Source organism: Bison bison, unplaced genomic scaffold, assembly GCF_000754665.1.
Source record: "Bison bison bison isolate TAMUID 2011002044 unplaced genomic scaffold, Bison_UMD1.0 scf7180017864485, whole genome shotgun sequence".
Lineage (NCBI taxonomy): Eukaryota > Metazoa > Chordata > Mammalia > Artiodactyla > Bovidae > Bison > Bison bison.
In genome coordinates, this window is record NW_011495045.1 from 5477312 (window position 1) to 5501244 (window position 23933).

At 40.8% G+C, this 23933-nt stretch overlaps 1 protein-coding gene across 1 annotated transcript; it reads right to left on the reverse strand.

The window, feature by feature from the left end:
* Positions 1-422: 422 nt before the first annotated feature.
* On the reverse strand, positions 423-23932 carry PPP2R1B (protein phosphatase 2, regulatory subunit A, beta; the record flags this gene model as incomplete). Its single annotated transcript, XM_010862930.1, has 15 exons — positions 423-2751; positions 3158-3249; positions 3642-3784; positions 4143-4297; positions 8294-8354; positions 11322-11495; positions 12219-12353; positions 12711-12781; positions 13227-13341; positions 14006-14161; positions 18543-18690; positions 18979-19211; positions 22394-22494; positions 22897-22987; positions 23825-23932. Coding segments are annotated over 15 exons (1800 nt in total), but the record flags the coding sequence as incomplete, so codon positions are not given.
* Between the last annotated feature and the right edge of the window lies 1 nt (position 23933).

Consider the following 23933-nt stretch of genomic DNA (forward strand, 5'->3'; position numbering starts at 1 on the left):
TCACGCTGGAAACCATACATTAACCTGTTTATGCTTACGAAACCAAATGCACTTCAGGTTCGTATCTTCACGACAGCATAGACAGAGAAACAAGATCTTGTCTCTTAAACCTGTGAAAGTTAAACCCCACAACACTAAGATGAATTCCACTCCTGATAAGACTTTTATTGGCATAACACTGTATACATGTCTCTGCTTCACTTTTCTAATCAAACAACTGCTGTAAACTGCCTAAGATGGGTATCTATGGCGGCGTTTATTCCAGGCGCTGTACAATCCAAATACAACTGCTGCCTAAGATTGGGGACTGGGGAAGGGCCACATAAGAGCAGTGGAATTCTTTTATTGTGTCAACAGGAGAATGAGAATAGTCTGGTACCTTGGCTGACTTGTTCCACACACACAACACAACAGAAGACAGGTTTTGGAAATTCACTGAACACATTTTTATTGAGCACCTACTATGTACACCAGACACTGACCCAGATGCTGGTGGTACAGATACAGCAGAAGACAAAACAAAAACCCCAGCCCTTACAGAGCTCCTGGAGCTTACATTCCTGTGAAATTAAGGCAAGAAAACTAATACATGGAGAAAAGGACAAGTTATGGGCCAAAGAACAGTTCCTCTGAAGAATAACAAAATGGATCCCTATTGTTGAAGTCAGAAGAAACAATGAAGTCCCTACAGGGTGACCCAAAAAACACAGGGCCCTGCTGAGCTCCCTGCCCCAAGCCTGAGAAAGAAAGGGTCACAGTCTCCCCTCTGCCACATCTAAGGGTGGAGGTCAATGCACAGTGCTCCCCAGCAGGGCCACAAGGCCAGTGAAGAGTCTGTCCACAAACCAGAGGAAAGCCATGGTTGTGTAAATTCGTTTCAATCAAGACAACAGTCTCTCAAATATGAAATTCAATGAAGATGAGCATTAACTGCAGGTAATAAAAAAAAACAAAAAGAACCATGAAACAAACATTGTTTACAGCATAATAATTAATGATTTCTTCAGGGAAAGAAAAGATTTTTTTGCCTAAGAAAATATTTAATCCTTAGCCCAGAAGTAATAAAATAGAAAATTACTATAAACTAGTTTGGCAGTTTGAAATGCACTCAGATAATTTTGATTTTAAATGTTCCGCTTTTCTAAGGTAAGACAAACTTTAAAGTATTTGGTCAAACTTGGTTTTCTGAAATGGTTTAATGTACAAAGCTTCCTAGAAGTCTCTGTGTCTTCACAAAACACAACAGGGCTCACTGGCTTTAAGAGACTATAAATGAAAGAAACTACTTGAAAACCAAAATGGAAACAAGCAGACTACAGCAAGACTCAGACTCAGCAAGATGCACTGAGAGAAAAATAAGCTACAATAAAACCTCATTAATTAAAAAGTCATTAGTGCAAGGCAAGTTTGATTAGGTGAAAATTGTTCATAAATTTAAAAGAAAAAATACTTAAATCCTCCATTAAATATGTGTGTATATCTATCAGGTATAAAGAGCAAATTCAATGTATCTAAATAAAGGTGTGGCCGGTATTTTAATATAATTGATGAGAGTGATTAGAAACTAGGCATATCAAGTGGGAAAAGGGTGCTTTTTAAAGAGCGTTTAAGTAGTTCAGAAACATCAGGCTTCCTTACATACAATTAATTTGCTTCAGCAAACCCTTCAGCTTTAAGTCATTATCAATTCCAGGAGGAATTAATGAGGTTTTACTGTAAAAGTAGAATAACATTTCAAATGATGAGATTCCAGCATCACCCATACCAAACAAATACTGAACCTTCCGTTTGGAAAGCTATTACTGTGCAATAGCAGAAACCAAACGTCCACACAGCTGGAAGCAGAACCAGGTAAGGAGCAGGAAATCCTCCGTGCTGTCCCACTGGTTCCTTTACTCATTAGAGATGCAACTGCAGTCTACAATCATACCGTGGAACCACTGCTTACTCAGGGGCACTAAATTTTAAGCATCTCAGCAGGGAGAAAGAGGAGTATTTTTGAACGCAGTCACAGTGGGGAGCTGCAGAAATGGAGTTAGGTTTCAACACGACACATTAGGAGCAAGATGATCTGCATTTCAGGTTTCTGGATGACATGATTACAGCCACAATCGAGCAAATAAAAACCAAAACGATGAACACATGAACCCTGAGCATCCACATTCCTCCTTCGCGTGAGGCACTGACACGGACCATCATTATCCAGGAGAATATGGCTTTCACTACAGTTGAATCTCAGTGTGTCTCCCAAGTGGAGTGCTTATAAAATAAGTTATTCTAAACCATGTACATTTAACTTTGGAATGGAGACACACAGATACATGTAAACATCCAAAGAGTCACTCTGTTCCATGTCTGGGTCCAAAACCCGTCCAGGCTTGGTGGACTATTAAACAGGCTGGGACCTGATTAAACAATGACGATGCAGGAGCCCAGACAGTGCTAAATAAATCATTAGGAAACAGTCAAGAAATGACTATGCCAAGTATCAGAAATTGGTCACAAACCATAAGAACAGTTTAAATTATCCCAACAAGGAAGACAAGTGAAAAACAATGCCATTTCATCTTTAGAAAGAATCAAGTCACTGAAATTTGATTTCTTGTAAGTTGCTGCCATTTGCTCGGATGAGGTCTTGAAGGTTTTCCATTTTTTTTCTCTCCACCCAGTTCAAGAACACATTGACTAGAAGTCTGTGATAAGAATTTAGTAAAGTCTTTCCCCTCGTTCCTCGTTATGCCAGTGCAAGCACTAGAAAATTCCAAACAAAATCAAGTTAGTGGTACAGAAAGTACATGAAGTATGTACGCGAATATTCAGCGCAGCAACAATGATCCCGAAGTGCAAGACTAATAGCTTCTCACAGTGGTCAGCTTCCTTACTGTCAGGCTAATCCAAAGTTAAAACTTTAAAAACTGATTCAAATCCAAACAAAACACTGTTCTTACCAGTAAGAATTATTTCCCTACCCAGCCCTTAGATATGGAATTGAGAAAATGGCCTGCCTGGTGGTGGGCCAAGAAGGTTCTACTCAAAGAGGAGACGGTGTTTCAGGAGCTCACCCCCTCCCATGCCCAGGTGCTCATCGCCTGGCCCACTTAACACCACTCACATACTGTGAGCCCAAGCCAAAGCTGGAAGGCAGAAACAGACATACCACTTATGGCTTCCTGTGCAAAATACTTGACATCCATGTCTTCATCTTGGCCTAGCTTCTGTAGTACCGGCTTAACCTCCTCCTGCAAAGCACTAAAATCCAACAGCATCATTTGTGAAAGGCAGTCTTCTGAGCCAGAGAAATGCTTTATGGTATGTAATATATATTATACTCTATCGTAATTTTCACAGTTTAAAATTTTTTTAATATTTTAAAACACCTATAATATTAACTTGACAAGTACTAAATAATTTCTCTAAGTCTCTGCAGAATTACCTTTGGACAATGGTCTACACATGTACAGAGCTTAAATATAAAAGAGCAGACACCCTCAAAATTGGTTGTTCAATTACTTTATTATTGTCTTTAACCTAACCCACATCTTAGGTGATGTGAAAATCACCAAATCTAATTATAGCTATTTCTGCCTACATGGGGTGAAAATTTAAATCTACTTTTTAAAAAAGAATATTAAAAATCTTACTCGGTATCTAGAATTGGTCCAATTTTCTGTAGAGATTTGGCCACATTGAAACGGACATTTGCTACTTGGTCTCCTGCCATTTTCAATACAATCGGCAGCATCTGCTTAGTGGTTATTTCCTGACCACAGGCTTCAGACAGTGCCTTGAAAAAGAAATAAGACAGCACATTAAAAAACACCTTTTTTTAAAAAAGTATCCCCAAATCTAAAGAGATAAGAAAGTAACTGGCCACCAGGAAAATGTTTCTAGTGTGAGTATGTGATGAAAGATACAAGGCAGAACAGAATCCCAGAATTAGACCAGAATTCAAAACTGACTTGACTATAGAGTTTAACACAAATTGAAAAACTGACGGTTTTCTCTCATCTCCTAAATATCCAACTTAATCAGTAGTAAGAAATATAGTCCAAACAGAGGACAACATATTCAGGATTCAGAAATACAGTCCTGAATAACTGGTTTAACATCAGAGCTTAACAAAACAGCTATGTAATACTTACATTAATGCAGAATAAAGTGGTCATTCTATGCAAGTAATTAGGATCATTCGCCATTACTAACACTTTGGGAACGATGGTATTTTGTGCCCACTCTGTACCAAACTTCTGAACTAGTTTCATGAGGTTATTGGTGGCAGCTTCCCGGATGGCATACACTGCAGAAGAGGTGAAGAAGATATTGTCGTGCTGCTCACATCACGGGCGTAATCTAGTTTACTTTTCCTTACGCCATCGTCAAAGGTGGGCCAAAAATAAAACTCTGTAAACACTCCAAATTTAGTCAGACTGCAATGGCAAGCATGCTCAGCTATGACTTCTAATATGCTGATGTGGTCTGACTACAGTTTCAAGATGTCCAAGGAAAAGGGAAGTAAGGAGCTCATTACAGGCATCATTAATTAGCAAATATGAGTGCCTGCCAACTATGTGCTATGTGTCACAGAAAGAATGCATAAGTTACTTGCCCCCAAAGACCACATACTCAAGCAGAGAAGTGAAAAATAATGCATTCTGAGAAGTCATGGGGTCTAAGACGCATTATAATAAAGCATGCAATAGTAAAGACCCTGAGGGCTGTAGGAGTTTAGAGGACAGAGAACACGGAGGTCTGGGAAGGCTGTGGGAAACACAGGCCTTGCACTGGGCCTTAAAAATTATGGAGGATGTGTCTAAGTGGAGAGAAGAGGGGAGGAATTCCTAGAAAGGACAAAAAAAGTTACCCAGGACACAAAGGAAAAAACTGTAATCTGTGAGACTGTAAGTTTGAACAGTTAGGGTGGAGCCAGACCGGGCTTCATGAAAGCTAAATTTAGACTGTAAGGAAACCAATGACGGGTTTTTAAAGCAAAGATGTGGCCGTATGACCAATGTGGTATTTTAGCAAGATTATGCCAGCAGCAGCAAGAACAGCTGAGAGAACGACAGCGAGGAGGCTATTCAGAGGCCACTGTCATCGTCTACACAACAGCAAATAAAAACTTGAGACTGACTTGCCTTTTTTCCCCTTAAAAATGTTTCTGTTGAGGCAACATGTCAAATGCCTTCTGTGAATATACCTGCCTGCTTTAATCTCGTAATTCCCTACAAGGTCATTTAGCAAAGACATCATAAATCTAGATAATAAAGGCCTGAGCCACAATCTTCTCAACAACTAGTTACTACATACAGCAGCCAACGAAGACAGGTGTGGCAACGCTTCATCTTACACGTCCCATACACTCAAAATTTGGCCTTAGGTAACAGGGAAGAGGTCAGTACTCACTCCTTCTTCTACCCCTCCCTCCAGGCGCGCCCAAGGCTCCTGGCTGACAGCTGGGGAGTGACAGGCACCCAGGCCACAGCTCTGAGCCCGGACAGCTGACATACGGCTCCCAGCCAGGAAACGGCCACTTCTTCCCAGGCCAGAGCCTCTTGGGCGCCACCGCTGGTGAGCACAGGCCAGACACTTTAACAAGGGGCTAGATTATTACCAACATGCAACCTGACCAGAGCATGTGGGAGAGGCAACCTGCCATCGATATTCAGCAGCACTCTCGAAGGAACACGCTCAAGTCACCTGTTCCACTCATAACAAAAACTCCCTCCCTTCACCAGCACAGTCTTTGTTTTGAGCACACTGTCCCCCACCAACTTCTTCCCATCTGTGTCTTCTCCCCTCATTGTTTTTTTATTTGCTTGAGATTCTTCTCATCCTAATGCCATTGCCATAGGGAAGCGATCTCATTGCCAGAGTAACCAGAGACGAGAGCTCGGCCTTGACCCAGACCTTAACTGCACTCAACTCCACTTGGCCAGACGCCTACTATGTTCTTGGCTCCTCTCAATTCTGCTGTGAAAAGAATGCAAACAAACCACTCCACGGTTCTGCCTCTCCTCTCTGCTTGTTTTGTCTCTCTCCCTCCTTCTTCCCTCTCCCCTCAAGGTCTGGCTGATGTGCAATGTTCCTCTGAATTTCTAACACACTCTATATGTGGTGTATTACTAACTTTGGTACTTTTTCCTTCCTCCTACAAAAAATCAATTCCCCTTCTAAATTCCTCTCTCTGATCAACACTATCCACCCAAGCATGGGAAAAGAGGGTAAGTGATACTGTCTTGCTTCTAGTTCTCTGTACTTTTTCACAATTTCCTCTTAGTACTTTAATAAGCAAAAAAAGTTTCGAAAAATTTAACAGATCACTGATCACTACATGGCAGTTATCTAAAATGCAAAAACAAAACCTCCAACAATTTCAGAGCTGACACTTCATTGGTTCAAAGAATGCTTGCAAAGGCCACTTAAGTATGCTGCTGCAGAAAAAGACACAAGGGTCTCTTCTGCTCCTAAACTGGAAGACAAAAAATCAGAGAAAAAAGAAAGCATTAATTAACCTGCATTGACAGGTGAATTCTATATAGAAAAGATGTCAGGAATTCAATTCTTTGTGGAACATCAGGATTTTAAAAGTATGTCAAAATTAAGTGTAGAATACTAGCTTTCAAAGAAAGTATGGACCAATCTGCTGGGACTCACTAACATTAATATTTATCAGAAATAATATGAACATTTTATTTCTAAAAAGAGAAGACTATCTTACCTATGATTTCACCAAACCTTAGTTTCATCTAAGAAGAAAAAAAATGAAGCCTTACAGAGACAACTTTAGAGGACAAGAAAAAGAGAAATAAAATCTTTGCAATCTAGTTTGAAAACAATGAGATTATCTACATTTACATGTCTTTACGAAATTTACATTTTTTGAACCTCTCCTCTTCACTTTTTTAACCATATGATCCAACTGGCAACCCACTCCAGTAGTCTTGCCTGGAAAATTCCATGGACGGAGGAGCCTAGTAGGCTACAGTCCACGGAGTCACAAAGAGTCGGACACGACTGAGCAACTTCACTTTCACTTTCTTCAAAAAAAATCAGTTTGGCAAGGACTGACGTCTTGAAATGTGTGATGCTTCATCCGGGACGTCAGCATTTCTGTCCACTGATTCAGCTTCAGTTCAGCACAGTTATTTAACACCCACTACGCCAAGTCCTGTGCTTTACACTGGAGGTATTCTTTTAAATCACTCAGGAGAGCTGGGTTTTTTCTTTTCGTTTGTTTGTTTTGACCCTTAAAACCACCTACCTGCAGAAGCAGATACAATATCCCCTCTACTCCCAAAGGAGGGTCTCAGAGACACCCTCAGAGATATGCTGAAGTATATAATAAGGTGTTGTGGAACTGAAGCAAGATACCCATCATAAGCACCAAAATATGGAACCAAAGCTCCCAGGACATTGTAAGTGCTCAGGGCCCTCATCTGCACAGATCTCAGACCACACGGGAGCTGCCAGGTCTGGACAGGAGGCTGACTCTAGACCTCACTGGTAGACAGAGGCCCTCTCCGACCCATCGCTGCCCAGCAGACAAGCAGACATCCAGACCTGAAACCTTGTTCAAAAGTCAACTGCTAACAAGTGAACATATCAAATAGTTTTACATAAAACATCAACTGTGTATTTTGATAAGCAGCAGTTTCAGCTTTTATTTTTTAACACAGTATGTGGCACTAGAGGAAAAAGATTCTGTGATTGCTGAAATGAGTTATGCTATAAATGCACAGAAAAGATAGTGAGCCTCTCACCCAAACCAGAAACCGGGGCCCTCTCTATCCTAGGGGACAGGCGATGTCTTCCTTCCACGCCCTGACATCTTTGTTGCACCACTGCACACCTGCTTCTCTATGTCACCTCAAAGAAGCCCACGAGCCATTTCTTCCCCCAGGTCTTTCTTCTGATTCCAATCCCTATCCAACTCAGTCTACAGTGGCTGAAGACACAAAGATGGCAAAGGACGGTGGAACAGAAGACCTTTGAATCAGAAAGGAATGAGTATATGTATGAAAGAGAAAAAATAATATAATGGAAAGAGTGAGAAATAGAACAGAGAGATTGTCCAATGAAGAAAATAAAGTTTAAGATAGAAAAACTGGTAGAAGATAGAAATGTCGAATTTTTTATCAGAACAAGCTAACTGGACTTTAATGAAAGACTGTCTTCATCACTACACTGGTAAAACAAAATATGGTCAGATTAGGGTTCCTTTCTGAAAAGGAAATACACGAACAAAATGGGATATATGCCAAAACACAGGACTCCCATTAACTTATTTACTTACCATGGTCCACAAGCCAGGCCATACATAAAGAATTCAGCTTTTCATCAAAGAATTCCACACCCTATGGATACAGAAGATTCCATTAATACACGTCTCCAAAGTTGAAAAATCAAGGTCTATTTATATTACACCAAACTGACCTGAAAGCTAAAAAAAGTCACTTATTTCCAAATAAGCTGAATTCATGGACCAGCCAGAAAAAAGAATACCATGAGGTCTGATTTACAAACTACAAAACTACTTTATTGGATAGAAATCATAAAGAAAAGGTAAATGAGATGGCCCAGGGACTGCTAAGTGGGAGAGAAGAGAGTGGCCTGGAACCAGACACTACGCTGCAGAAAGAACGCAGCATGGACAGTCTGCCAAAAGATCTCTATGGAATATCTGTGAAAACCAGCCATCAGAAAAATACCAGTCAGAAACACTAATAATTCTCAAAATTCTCCCTTTTTGGTTAATATCTTTTTTTTTTTTTTTTTTGTTAATATCTTAATAAATCCTTAAGGATAAAGAACTTGACATCAAGAAATAGACTCCTCCCCAATTAAAGAGAGCACCCTGGGATCCATGGGAGAAAGCAGAGAGAGAATAAGACTACAGGTGGGGTGGACCCATCCCAGTTCTCCCCATCAACGGTGGCCATACCAGCACAGGCCACAGACAAGCTCCTCAAGCTGGTTTACACAGACCTAGCACCGTGGACTTCACATCATGTGGGAGATGGCTGTGAACTACGCTTTCCCCGCACCTCTCTCTTGATGCCTACATGTTCATACTCTTTAGCTTCTTTGGAACCTAAGAAGTTTCTGACCAGTGACCACATATTTTAAATACAGAAATGTTATACAAGTGCTTTCAAAATATAATAAAATGGCTTCATAATAATAGGTTATGAACCGGCTTTAGCATACATTTGGATTACCATGTCTGCTCTCAAAGACTTATTTTTCATTTCAGATCATGGATTTCTCTGAGTCCTAATTACCTTTTATTTCCTGATTCTTGTGGTTTAGCCTTACATTTACTCACTATGGTCCATAAACCAGGCCATACATAAAGTCTTGAAGGAATTTTATAAATTGACTACCTGAAATAAAAGTCTTTATGGATTTTTTTTAAAGAATAAACTATATAACACTAACAGATGTTGAAGTTGTATAATAAAACACTTCTGACTGATGCATGCCACCCCTGCTAGACAAGCATGAAGCAAAGTCACCAAGTGTCTGTTTCCAAGGAACAGAGTTTGTTAAAAGAAACGGTACTGAAATTCACCGTCCCTTCTGGACAGTTACTTCAACCTTCAGCAAACCAGTTAACCACTGCTGCTTTCCACTCTGAGTCATGACAGCCAACACTTAGGAACAGAAGATGACACTCAGTACTTGGGAATGGCAGGACAACTCTGGGAGACAGTGGAGGACAGAGGAGCCTGGCGTGCTGCAGTCTGTGGCCACAAAGAGTCGGACACGACTCAGCAACTGAACAGCAGCAACGGTGGGGGAAAAAACCGACAGGATGACTTTGACCCCATTAGGTATCCTCTACTTTTTGAAAGTTCACTTTATATCACTTCACTTTTACAAAAGAGCTGTAAAAGAGTACATGTCTTCACTAACTGAAAGAAATCTAAATTGCATTTCTCCTTTAACGAAAAAAGGTGAAAACAGTATTCAGTGTTCGTTTTGCAACAAGCCAACGAACCCTTAGACAGGCAGCAGCAAGCGTGGCACGGCCAAGCTCCTTCCCTGAGCACTGCATTCAACATCTCATTTCAGCATCAGGGGCCACTGCGCCAAACTGTCTGTGGGCATCTGTGCTTTCTCTAGTATCTCATGTATCTGTTAGCAGGATGTGTCCTAAGGTAACTGCTTCTTTGCTTTACATCACCTTAGGCTTGCAAAAGCGCTCTTAGGGATGCTCTACTTTCAGACAGCGGGGAAACCTGAACACTGCTCTCTCTGGCATCTATTATGGAGAATGGGACACTTCAAGTTTTACAAAACATGATCCCACAGACATGCACAAGACACATTTCATAAACTAAGTACACCAAAATAACAATACAAAGTCACTAGTCCAAGAAAAGAAAAAGTAAATCTCATATGCTATGATATGAAAGGAACAGAAGTGAAAGAGGAGAAACAAACTGCAGTAATACTGGCTATAAACTGACACATTATGCGCTTTCTCAGAAACTAGTCAAGTATTCATTTCTCTCAACAATCAACAAATGTTAGGTGCCTGATTAATGCCACACCATGGGAGGCACTGGAAATAAAACACTGAACACAGCCCTGCCCAAAAAGAGATCAGTTGTCTATCTCCTCATCTACATTTTAACGGTTAATAGTGACGTGCAACCACCATGATGAGGGCACATCAAACTCAGAACTGACTAGGGTACCTACTATAAAAGAAAGGGAAGGGTATGGCTATAAAACCCAACACTGAAATTTTAACTAATTTGTTATCAATAAAACTATGCATAAATCTCAAATAGTAACAGATAATGTGATAATACAAACTCTGGCCAAAATATTAGCATTACAAACTTCAACACTCCTTTTTCATATGGGGAGTCCTCAACTCCCTTTAACCATAATGCAAGAAAAGTGGTAACCAGAGACATTTGCTCAGAGTACAGGCAGAGAAAGAAGCTTCCCTGAGCAAAAGTCAAATCTCGAAACCATACTCCCCTTTCTTCTCAGATAAATATTCCTTAAGTCACAGAGTCATTAAGTATCACAAAATCTATGTGACATATACCAAGAAATTATATATTCTTCTACGGCTTTGCTTTCAGATGGTGGGGAGGTGAAATGTGTTTTTATAATACCTTTTTGTTAGATACAAATGCACTGATGAAAATGAAAACCATTCTACAGGCAACTGACAGAGACCATACTTTCTCATGCATCTAAATGAACATAACCACACAAGCCATGTGGGCCTCCTGCTGGCCCTGGCGAGGCTGCTCCACTATGTGATGCTATCCTTCAGCTCACACAATACCCACACTCACCAGCTGGCCTGCCAGCAGTGGCATATACTCGATGATGGCCAGCCGGACCCTCCACTTCGCATCTTCAGCCAGCTCCACTATGGCAGGAAGGAGTGACTGAGAGAGCTGCCGGATTCCAATCACCTCATTTACACAATCCAAATTGGAGATGATATTCAAACGAACTTCAGGACACTGCAAATACACAAGAGCCAAAAAAGCACATATAAAGATCAAGTTCTCTGATCGATATTCTCCTACCACCATGAGGAGCAAATAAATTTTAAAATGAGAAAGTTACTTGGGTGAAAAAACTATTGTCTTGGAAGAAATACTTAATACTGAGTACACAAATAATTCAAAGTGCATAATTTAGTTGACTTAAAACTCTCAATGAAAAGTCTATAGAAATGTAAAGAGCACATAAGCTATGAAATCAAATTACATGTATTCAAATCCCATATGGACCACAGCTGAGACTTCAGGTAGGTTATTTTACCTCTGTGCCTCACCTTCTTCATCTGTAAAATGGGAGTAATAGTTAAAACCGACCCCCAAAAATAAGATTGCTGTGAAAATTACACATAATAATAACACATGCAAAGCATTGATGATCACGCCTGGCAAAAAGGGTAATTTTTATAATACTATATCTAAATTTTAATGAGACTTTTCAAATAAAGATCCATTAAGTTTAAAGAGAAGAAAAAAACAATGAATATAATCAGGAATTAGGCAGAGAAGATGGACAGACATTTTTACATCTGTATCAGTGGCCCATTTTCTCGGGAACTTGTAACTCCATGCCCAAATACCATAAATGGTTTAAAATAAGTTACTTTTTCAGTGACATCCCAAACAAAAACCAAACCAAATCACCGACTATCAAAAGACAACAAAATTTATAGCCAGACTCACCTCATCCTTTAACTGAGCTAAAAAGAGAGGTAGAAGATGTTCAATGGTATTCTCTTTGCCCAAAATGGTAGACAACCCCATAATTACAGAAGCTAGAGCTGACTTGACATGTTGATTTGTATCAGATACTAATTCCTAGAATAAAGTCAAAATTAAAAGCCTTTAGTTTTTTTGAAAGACAACAGAAACTTCCATATGATTTCCCAAGGAATTTTAAAAGACATTACTCTTTCAATACTGATTAGTCGATAAAGTTTCCTCAGACCATCTGTCAGATAAAATAAACCTATGCAAAAGAGAGCATTTTGTACTTACAAAATAGTAATAAGTAATAAATACCAGTGTCACACATTAATATACCTGTCCCATTCATCCCTGGTCCACGTTTAAATCCAAAGAGCTTTAAGGTAATACAAACAAAAACTGAGGTCAGGGTTACCTTCACAAAAATAAACTAAAGTGAAACAAAAAATAAACTAAAGTTAGGTTTACCTTTATATAGGGCAGAATTTGATTCATAATTATGGTCTCTCTACCTTCCATAGGCAAGTTCTCACAAAGTTCTAAAATATATAAAGAGAAAGAAAAAAAAAATGCTTATGTTGTCATTTACATAGGAACCAAATGAAGGAGCCATTTACAAGGAACCAAATGAAGAAATTTAACCAGATTTATCAAGTTTCAAGTTAAATCAAATCATATGTTTAAGCAAATAAGTTCCAAGGAAGAAAAATGGCTACTTTTAAATGCACTTTTTGGTCAATCTATATGCCACTGTGTACCACACCAATCCAATCTGGATTGGAATTTTTTTTTTTTTTAAACAGAAGCTATTTGGTTTTAAATATATAAGGGAGTAGCTTTGTGTGACAATGTTAACATTTTAACACATTAAAATCATCTCTATTTATCTGAAAACATAATCTAAGACAAAAAATATTATAAAATTCACTGACATAAAAAAATGCACCAAAGTGATCTAGTTACAACATAAACTGACACCTTAACCTTTTACTTTATGGGCAGCAGCTGCTCGGACTTCAGCTTCACAGTCTTTGAGTAGGTTCTGAAAGGCGGGGATGAGGTCATTTAGGGTGATTTTTGGACCCACAGCTTTCTGGAGCTATAAAAGAATTTGTACAGGTTTTAATGTACTCTAATCAAAATAACTTAACAAGCACAGTACAATCGTCAAGTATAGACAGTCCCCAACTTATGATCGTGCAACTTAGGATTCTTCAACTTTAGGATGTTGTGAAAGCAATAGACGTTGACTAGAAACCAAATTTCAGGTTTTGAATTTTGATCCTTTCCTGGGCTAGTGCTATGTAGCGCCACCCCCCGTGATGCTGGGCAGAGCGGGGAGGCCAGAGCTTCCCGTCAGCCATGGAATCACAAGGGGGAACAGCCGATACACTTAAAACCGCTCTGTTTTTCATTTCAAGTACCAGTAGTGAATAAATTACATGAGCTATTGCACATTTTATTATAAAACAGGTTTTCTGTTAGAGTATTCTGCCTAACTGCAGGCTAATGTAAGTGTTCTTTAAAAGTTTAAAGTAGGCAAGGCTAAGCTATGCTGTTCAGCAGGTTAGGTCCATTACATGCACTTTCAACTGCAATGGGTTTCTCAGGACATAACCTCATCATGAGTCTAGGAAGGTCTATGTATATTTTTGCCTCAAGCACTTCCAATTCAGAAACTTTTGGTTATGACAGCAAATCTGTGGGTTTTGGGGGGGTTTCTTCCTTTTAGTACTTAAAAAATGTCAGTGCACTAATTTTACCTCTGAAAATTTGTCAGCTACCATATAGCGAACTCGCCAAGATTTATCTTCTGCTGCTTGTCGAAGTGTAGGCATCACCAGAGCCTCAATGTCCTCCTGAGACAGTAACTGGGCGATACTGACGCAGGCTTCCACAGCTAGCAGGCGCACTGAATCCTAATGAACAAAATTCCTTTATGTTAGTCAGACAGTATTTTCTGAAAGCCATGAGGCAGTGTGTGGCTGCGGTAGTGCTTGGGTGTCCTTAAAAAAAAAAACCACATTATAAGCAGTTCATGTCTTTATGTCTTGAAATAGCTGTTCCCTTTACCTGAAATGGCAGGCATGTCAAAGCCATAAAGGCAAAAATGACTGTTCTCTGAGTGAATAGCAAAGTTAACGACGTTGGTTAGAATACAGAATTTTTCGTAAGGAAAATGAAATAAAAACGTAAAGATTATGTGAAAAAAGAACATTTTAATGATGTCTCTAAATCCTCACTCTAAGAAGCTGAGCAATAAAAATGAAAACCATGCTTGTACCAGTTGTTTATAGAAGATCAGAACAGAGGAAGAGAAAGGGGGTACGGGTAAGGGAGTTACTTAGGAATCTCAGTTTTCAAAACACTCAGTTTAGGATGGCAATAATCCGAGTTTAGGCATGAGATAATGACTCGGAAAAATACACAGAAAAACAAAATTTTTAAGTAATTTTTAAAAAACATTAAATTTAAATGCTGATGATCAAGGACAGAATAACTTCTGAGATAGCCAACCCTAGAAAACCCAGCAGAAAAAATTAGAAAGTTAAGGGATTAATGAATTCAACTTCCCAAATGTAAACTGCCAAGTATCAGCCTAGTATCTATATATCCTTTGTAAAAGTAGTAATATACAAATAGATAGATCAGTGAAAAATTAGGAATTGAGACTACAGATTGGGGAATCATAAATATATTAGTAGGAAGTGAAAATACATAAACATCTGAGCCCCCAGATGAAACGTCAAAAACTGTAAGAGTATGTAACATACCTACACGTGTGCATCCGTGCACACGCACGCACACAAGAGGCAACAGTGCCTCCAACTTTCCAAATGTCATAAATTTAAAAAATTACAGATCAGCAATAACCTACTACACGCCCAAGACACTCACTACTCTATCTAAATGAACAGGCTAAAAAAGGCAGAACTGTATCTTTGGTAGTGGTCATACAGCTATTTTCAGATTCCAGAAACTATGCTGAATCAAGGAGCTACTATCACCGATGTAAATACATACCCATCAATACTTTCTCAATTAATCAACTACTTTTCTCCCAGAACTCCTGATTTTCTTCCCTGTATCTGCTACTCCTCCTGGAATCTTCTCCATCTTAGCAGTGACAGCAGTATCCACCCAGTTTCTCAAGTAAAATCAAGAAATCTTGATGCCTCTTCCCTTCTCCCAATTCAATCACAGTTCTACTGACTGCCTCCAAACCGATCACCAGAGTCTTTCCATCTTCACCATGCCACCCTAGTTCACCACTGTCTCTTGTCAGGATTATTGTGAAAGTCTCCTAACTCGTCTTGTTCCTATTCTCACCCTCCACCTTACAATTTAGTTTCCCACCTAGAACCCAGAACAATCTTTTAAAATTTTAAATGACATCAAATTACATCCCTGATTAAAATCTTGGTGTGTTCTCATTACACCTAGAAAAGAAAACCCAAACTCAACACCCTGCTTAAAGGACCCCCACAATCTGGGCCCTGATTATCTTATCCAAATTCCTATCAGAGTCCTTTTCACCCACTATGTTCCAACCACAGGATCTTTATATATACTAAATGTCCTCTCCTCTCGGAATTCTCTTTTCCTAGAGCTCTGACACACTAGGAAAGGGCGTGGCTGGCATTTTTTTGTTCAAGTTTCAGTTTATGCCACCTCTTCATGGCCCTTCTCTGACTAACCAGTCTAAAAGAATGCCCATCATCACGCCCCACCACTATGTTACCCTACCCGATTTCCATCCGTTTTTACATTTATTGGCTGCAATGGGGTCTTAGCTGCAGCACGTAGGATCTTTTGATACAGCGCACCAACTCTCTAGTCGGAGCACAAGGGCTTAGCAGTTGTGGCATGAAGGCTTAGCTGCTTCACAGCTGATCCAAGCATGCTGGATCTTAGTTCCTTGACCAAGGATCAAATCTATGTCCCCTGAATTACAAGGCAGGTTCCCAACCACCAGGGAAGTGGTGGTCAAAAAACATCATTTTGATCCCTAATATTTTGTTTATCTGTTTATTGTGCCTTCTTTCATTAAAATATAAACTGCGTGACAGCATGGTCCCTCATTTAACACTGAAAGCCAGCATGAAGAACAGTGCCTGATTCACAGAAGGGTCTCAATAAATACTTTCTCAACGAATGACTAAGAAAGGAGCAGCAATTCTATCAGTGGTCACAGTGAACATACACACACGTTACAACTAAACAAATAATTCTTTCAGCCTCCATCGCTGTTAATACCACAACCAGACATGCCTCTTGATGAAAAGCAGCCTCCAGCTAACAAAGTGATCTTACTGCCCCCAAAATATCAAACCAGCTCTCATTAAGCCTCTGGATCAGGGCCGAGGCAAATACTGGCCAAATACGGAAAGCAGCTAGTTTCTGTAAATAACATTTTCCTGGAACAGCACCATGCCCGTTAGTTTGCACACTGCAGTGTGTGACACCCAACAGCAGAGCTCTGTAGTTAAAACAGAGACTGTCCGGTCCACAAAGGCTAAAACACTTACTATCGGGCCCTTTACAGAAAAAATTCACAAATCTCCACTCTAGATTCAACTACCAATTTTGCAGGACAAAAGAAAACACTGAGTTATACCATGGGAAATGTAATCAACAAAATCTCAAATGAGGATTCTAAACCTGTGCTCTCCAATGTGACAACCATTATCCTACTTACTACCTACTTCTGAGTACCTGGAATGTAACTAGCACCACACACTCTAATGGTAGTTCCTCTGGATATACTGGGTTAAAAAAATACAGTATTGAAATCAATTTCACCTGCTTTTCACTTTGTAAACTATGGCTACTGTGAAACTTAAAATTAACAGGTAGCTTACATTGTATTTCTGTTGAACAGTGTTGTTTTAAACCATACTTTATGAACAGTAAAAATGCAAAGAAAAATAAGGAGGGGGTTACCCCAAAAATCAAGATAGAGCGTTACAGTCTTAAGGGGGTAGGGAGTAGGAACTGGGAGGGGTGTTTGTTTGGGAGGCAGAATCATGCTGGGCTTCCTGGATGATGGCTAACAAAGTTCTGTCTCCTTTCATAGATGAAAGTTACAGGATAACATGCCTTGTAATACTTAAGATGCATATTCACTTTGTACTACTTTGTATATATTATTTTAATTAATTTTAAAAATTATTTTCAAAGATTTATCATCTTCAGATCTAGAATCTGAACATGAGACTCAAGGTATGTATCTGCTGCTCTGGATCCTGTACACATACAGTGATCCGAGGGCAGAAACTAGGTAAATTGTTCCTCTAGAGTCCAGGAACTCTGGGGGCTGATTCTCCAAAGCACCATACAGAAGAGCACTACAGCTTAGCAGTGAAGGTCACAACTCTGGAGCTAAGCTGCCTAGACTCAAGTCCGCACTCCAACACTGCTCACTATGCAACCATGAGCAATTTACTCCAATTTCCTGTGCCTGTTTCCGAATACGTAAAATGTAAGTAATGACCTCATGGGGCTGTTGTAAGGGCTGAATTACTTCACATATGTAAACCACTTAAAACAGGCTGAAAAAGATTCATTTGGGTGCTTACTAGTGTATCATTATTGCTTTTTGTTGTTATTTAGTCGCTAAGTTGTGTCTGACTCTTTTGTGACCCCGTGGACTGCAGCCTGCCAGTCTCCTCTCCCATGAGATTTCCCAGGCAAGAATGAACACTGGAGTGGGTTGCCATTTCCTTCTCCAGAGGATCTTCCCAAACCAAGGACTGAACCCGCGTCTCCTGCATTGGCAGATGGATTCTTTACCACTGAGTCACCAGGGAAACCCATTATTACTGCTAATTTCTACACTGATGAGATGGAGATCCTTGGATTTATAACTGCCCTCATGCAAAGTTATCCTATACACTCATACAGAGGATGCAGAGGGTCAAAAAGCTTTCCCAATACATGCTATGCTTGTTATCTGAAAGCCAAAAATTCCAGGAAACATTACTGTCCCACAATAATTCAGCCTGCAGTACCCAAAGGTACAGTTACTCTTTAATGTGGCTTTGGTCTTCCTTCCTAATTATGGCTCCCAATTCCTCAACTCCCCTTCAACAGCTGCTAAATGGAAAAGAAAATTACGGTTTGGCTAAGAAAGAATTATAAGGACACTGGGATGGGTAATCTTAAACTTTAGCCAGGCCAGAATTAAGTAATAATTCTGAAAAAAAAAAAATGATCCTAACATGAGAACCAAAACATCCGAAGAAATTCTTCAAATGTAAGAACATATTTGTGTGCTTTAATTACTAAGAGTTAACCTACCTGTTCATCTGAAGCTAGATTGGTGAATAAAGGAACGATTTCACTTTTCACACTGTCTAATTCCAAAACTTTTGCAAATTCACCCAATTTGGAAGCAGCAGCACGGCGTACCATTGGTGTGTCATCTGAGCACAAGGAACGGAAGTACCTGCAACAGATAAAATAATGAAGGTATTTCCTGTTACATGTCACTGAGTAAGCATCCCCCAACACACACAGGAATTTCAGAGGTTTTCTCCTACAAACATCAGGCATTAGACTTCTACTCATAGAAGTAACAAAGGCAACCCACTGGTATGTGCACTTGGACACTGGTAACTGCTGTCATCAATCTGACTACCCTGATACCAGCCACTCACTGGTAACAGGGTACTGTGTATCCTGTCAGCTGTGAGCTCCCAATAACCCCAAATAACTAAAAAATACCATATCTTACTGTCTAATTTCTCCTTTGACAGCAACGGAAGCCCTGGGATAGCAAACGCTGAACAAACCACATGCGGATGTGCGAGAGGTGAACCAATCCCCACTTGCTAAGCGCTTCACCAGAGGTACGAAGTGAGCCTCCAGGGCCACTGGTGTGTGCTCCTGCGAGATCTGCCTCAGGGACTCCACAGCCTTGTCTCGAACCACAGTCTCTTCCACAGTTGCCAGGCTTTCCAGAGGAGGCTGCACAAACCAAAATGGAAAACCAGTGAGAAAACTTACTCAACCAGGTTAGATACAGATTATCACCTTTTAAAGTGACTGGAGGGAGGTGGGACAAGTAACCAGAATGTTAGCTACATCACACCAAATGGTTACTTTCAGTTCACACAGTGATGGCATATGCTGTGTCCAACCTGAAGACACGATTTCTGTAGGACAGCCAAGATTTCATGTCCCAGATGGCGATTCCCAGATGGTGTCTACGAATGACACGGTGGAAGAGACCTGACACAGTATTAATATCACTGTGAGCTGAATCACTCGACTTAAAAGCTGTATAGCCAAAGTCGACAGAACCATGTGTACTTCCTCAAGAAGTACAAGAGTGAGTGCAGAAACATGACCACCTCTGGGCACCACAATTACATGAGGACCCCGCATCAGGACACTGAGGCCACGGTGCCCAGAGTATCATTCTACCGTTCCTGGAGGTGGAAGCTACCTCTGTCAGTTCACTCCACACCACTGCCTTTTCCAAACTATTAAAGGCTGAGTGCAAAACTACTTTTCTCAGAATGCATCCAGAATTTTTCCATGAGCCAGACATAGAGTGGGACTTTATGAAAGAACAATTAAGTGAAAGGTACAGAGACAGTAGGAAACCTTGCCTGCAGCTTTAGAAACAGGAGACCAAAGGGGTTGGCCCTGACTAGGGTCAGTGAGCGAGTGCAGCACAGCCCAGGGAAAAGTGCAGAGGGCTGATTCTCTCTACTGCTGCTCTTCTGGGTTTGCACTCGGTCTGGACAAATTCAGGATACACCGTTAAGTGCCAATGTTAAAGACAAAAGCCACATGTAGAACTGACCAGGAGAGTGAAATAGAATTATGAGTCAAAGGAAACAAGGGTGTCTACATAATACATTTCAAAAATTATTTGACACAAGGTACTCAGCTTTCCTAAGGGAAATTTCAGAAGCCCTCTGAAAAGATACTGTTTTCTTAAAAGTAAAGGCCTTTCACGATCTGTCCACTGCCTTCTCTGACCTCCTCTCATGCAGTATCATTGATAATCTCTATCACCACTACAGAAGAGCAGGTTCCTGTCTCTTGATTGAAACGTGGCCTATTTCTCCATGACCTTTTCCTACAGCCCTGGGACCACCACTTCTGCCTACTCTAGCACCAACACTTTATACTCTTGCAATCAACCAGTTTCACACTTCCAAGGCTCCTAAACTCTTTCTTTTAAAATGATAATTACTTTTATATTCTAGCACTGAGGAGAGGGAAGAAATAAGGCCATGATTTCTTTGCGCTAGTTTACTTTTGGGGGGGGTGTCTTTTGACTTTTCTTCTTAATTTTTTAAAGATTTACTTTATTCAAGTACCGTGGTCTTACAATGTTATGTTAATTTCTGCTGTACAGCAAATTGATTCAGTTACACATATACATTCTTTTCCGTTATCGTTTTATCACAGGACATTGAATACAATTTTATATTCTAATGGAGGAAGATAACAACTCATCAGGACAATAACTCTCTGTAAAGAGAACAGGGGAAATTCCGTGGCAGCCCGATGGTAAGGACTCTGTGCTTTCACTGCTGAGGACCAGGGTTCAACCCCTGGTTGGGGAACTAAGATCCCACAAGCTGTGTGGTGCAGCCAAAGAGGGGGTTAAAACAAGGCTGATGTGGTGAAGGATGATTGGGGAAGGAATTTCAGGTTGAGAGGTCAGGGAAGGCATTGCTGAGATGCATTAAAGCTGGCATCTAAATGATAAGGAGCCAGTCATAGGAAGCTCAAAAACACATGTTATTATAGGGACTATCCAGGGCAATAAGCTTGGTGTATTCAAAGAACAGAATAAAGACTATTGTGAATGGAATGAGGTTATTAAGAGGGAACATGATACGAGATAAGCTCATAGGGGCAAATTTTATAAACTAAGGTACAAACTAAGGTAGAAATTATGAATTTTCTAAGAACCATGGCAGGGAGTGATCCATCTCTGGGTGAAGAGTCAACTAGAGTGGTAGGGCAGAAGGTGTGAGTGGAAAGCAACTAGATTACTGCAATAATCTAGAGGAAAGACCAGTGGTCTAGAAGGACCAGTGGAAAGATGAGCTAAGCGGTAGTAGAGACGGAAGAAAGAGAACTGATTTGGAATACATGCAGAATCTACAGGAGTGATTGACGGATTAGATGTGGGAAGTGAGGGGAAACGGATTCAAGAATATCTTCCAGGCTTTGGCTGTCCAACTAACTGGGTAGATGGTGATGCGATTTACTGCAATGGGACAACTAATTAGGATACATTTTGGGGAAAAAACTGCGTTCTGTTTCAGACATACTAAATTTGAGATGCCTGTTTGACACCCAAGTAGAAAAATCATAGCAGATATACATAACACAGATATTTATATCTTTCTACATATATCTATATCTGGAGCTCCATGGAAAGGTCAGAGGTAAAGACAGAAGTCATGAGAGTCAGCAATATAATACAGCCAATATTGAAGCCTTGAAGCATACAACCCCATCATCCTGTGCAGCTGTCAAATTCCTAGTCATCTTTCACACCCTAGTTCAGACATTCTCTCCCAAGGACATCTTCCTGATCACCCTGGGTTAATCCCTTTCTCTTTTATGTGCTTCAAATTTTTCCATCTAACACCACATAGTAATTACTTGTTGACACAAAAGGACAGAGGCCTTATTACCCTCCCAATGCTCATCTTTAACATGAACATTGTAACTTCAGTGACTGATATAGAAGGTTCTCGGTAAATTTCAACTGAATTAAACTGAATTCATGAAATTCACAAAGGAAGTCAGAATCAAAAGTTACACTTACAATTAAAGACAAAACTAATAAACATTCCCAAAGCCACAGCATTGTTAGATGAGAATTAAGATTTCCACTATAAGAGGGAAAAAAATCATGAACAGAAACAATCCAGCCCTTTTTCTCCTAACTGCTAAGGTAACAAGTTAGAAAAGAGAAAGTTCCCACATTCACAACCAGAAAAAATAAGAAAGGTTGAGTCCAAAATGCCTACATTATTTGTTCTCTCAATTTGTTCTCCTGTGACTATCCATAAAAAGATCTTCATAAAAAAATGCTGCACTGTCCTATCACCACACAATGTATTACTTATACCGCAAAAGTTCTAGAAGGACAGCAGGCAGAATATACTCACCAGCAAACAGTGGGCAAAGTCAGGACCTCCCACCAGGCCAGTGAAATTTCCCAGCTGCTCAGCAAGAGCTAACAGTACCTCATCTTCATCATAAATTGTATCTGGAAATGACAAGAACCCAGTACTCATCAACAAGGATAGTGGCCCAAAGCTGGACACTCACACAAAACTAGGAAGACACTCCATATGTAACTAGACAATCTGTCGCCATCCTAACAGCCTTTTCCTCCTTCTCAATCAAGTGTCTTCATGGATTTGTTTTATAGAAGGAACTAGAAATTCATAATCGCACATCAATTACTTTTCTATTAGCTAAATAATTAATATCTGAATATGTCCGGCCACAACATTACAATATATGCTTTGCCCTGTTTCTTCACAGTAGAAACAACAGGCTCAGTTTAGTACTAATACTATGGGCAACAAATACAAAACAACAATCCAAGTTTTGAAAGCCACTGGAAAACAGAAATGCCCAGGCCTTTCCTCAAAGAGTCACATACCTGTAAGGAATGGCAGCAGTTCAGTTCGTGTCCTTTCTACTCCGAGTGCTAGAGCAATTGTTGATAATTTCTTAATACTATTGAGACGGAGCTTTAAAAAAAAAAGTAGAAAGAAGAATGAAGTAAAGAAGCAGTTGTGATTTAGACCAAAAGAGAGTAGCTGCAAATAGGTGAGGTAATGGCATACTGATAAGAAGGAAAAAAAAAAACCTTTAATTTACACTTTATTCTATGAGGAACCTCAAAAACAAGGGAACACGCCTTCTTTAGCTATTTCTCAGGAGAAATCCTCTGACGGGCCCATTAAAGAAATGAAAGAAAATACAATATCCGGAAAAGCGAGACAATTTTAAAAAGAGAAATGTAGCAGTGGTCAAGCAGGTGAGATGGTTGAGTACCACCCCAGGCTTTTCAAAGAAAAGTTCAATCAGAGATGACATCCCGCCTCCTTTAGGTTAGTTTAGCCACCCCTCCATTCAAGCCGGGCCAGTTTCCAGCAGGCCGCGAGGAAGGCAGTCATTCCCCTGCATTTCAGAGGGCGCCTCGGCGTCCTGCAGCCCCTCGCGGCCCCGCGCCGCCCGCCTCCCGCTCGCCCCGCTACGGGCGCCGCCGGCCCCGGCGTCCTCACCGCCCGGCCCAGAAAGGGCTCCCGGGCGGCAAGCCGGTTCCCCCACGAGCACCCAGGACCAGGTGGGACGCCGGGCCGCCGCCTCAGCGGGTCAGAATAAGGCGTGCGGGGCAGGCACCGGGGCCGCCGGGTCGAGCCACCAGAACCCCTCATGGGTCCCTCCCCTCCTCCCCGTCAAGTTTCAGCTCAGGGTCCCGGCTTTCTATCCCCGGGCCTCCCCCACAACAGGGGCCGGCTGGCCCCCTTCCCTACCACGCGCTCAGCCAAGCCCGCGTCCGCTGCCGGGCGCGACTCCAATACCTGCACGTCCTCATTGCGGAGCTCGTCGATTAACACCGCGATGGGGTAGAGCGAATCGTCTCCATCTCCGCCGGCGGCCCCCCAGCCGGTGGCAGGCCCCGCCGCACCC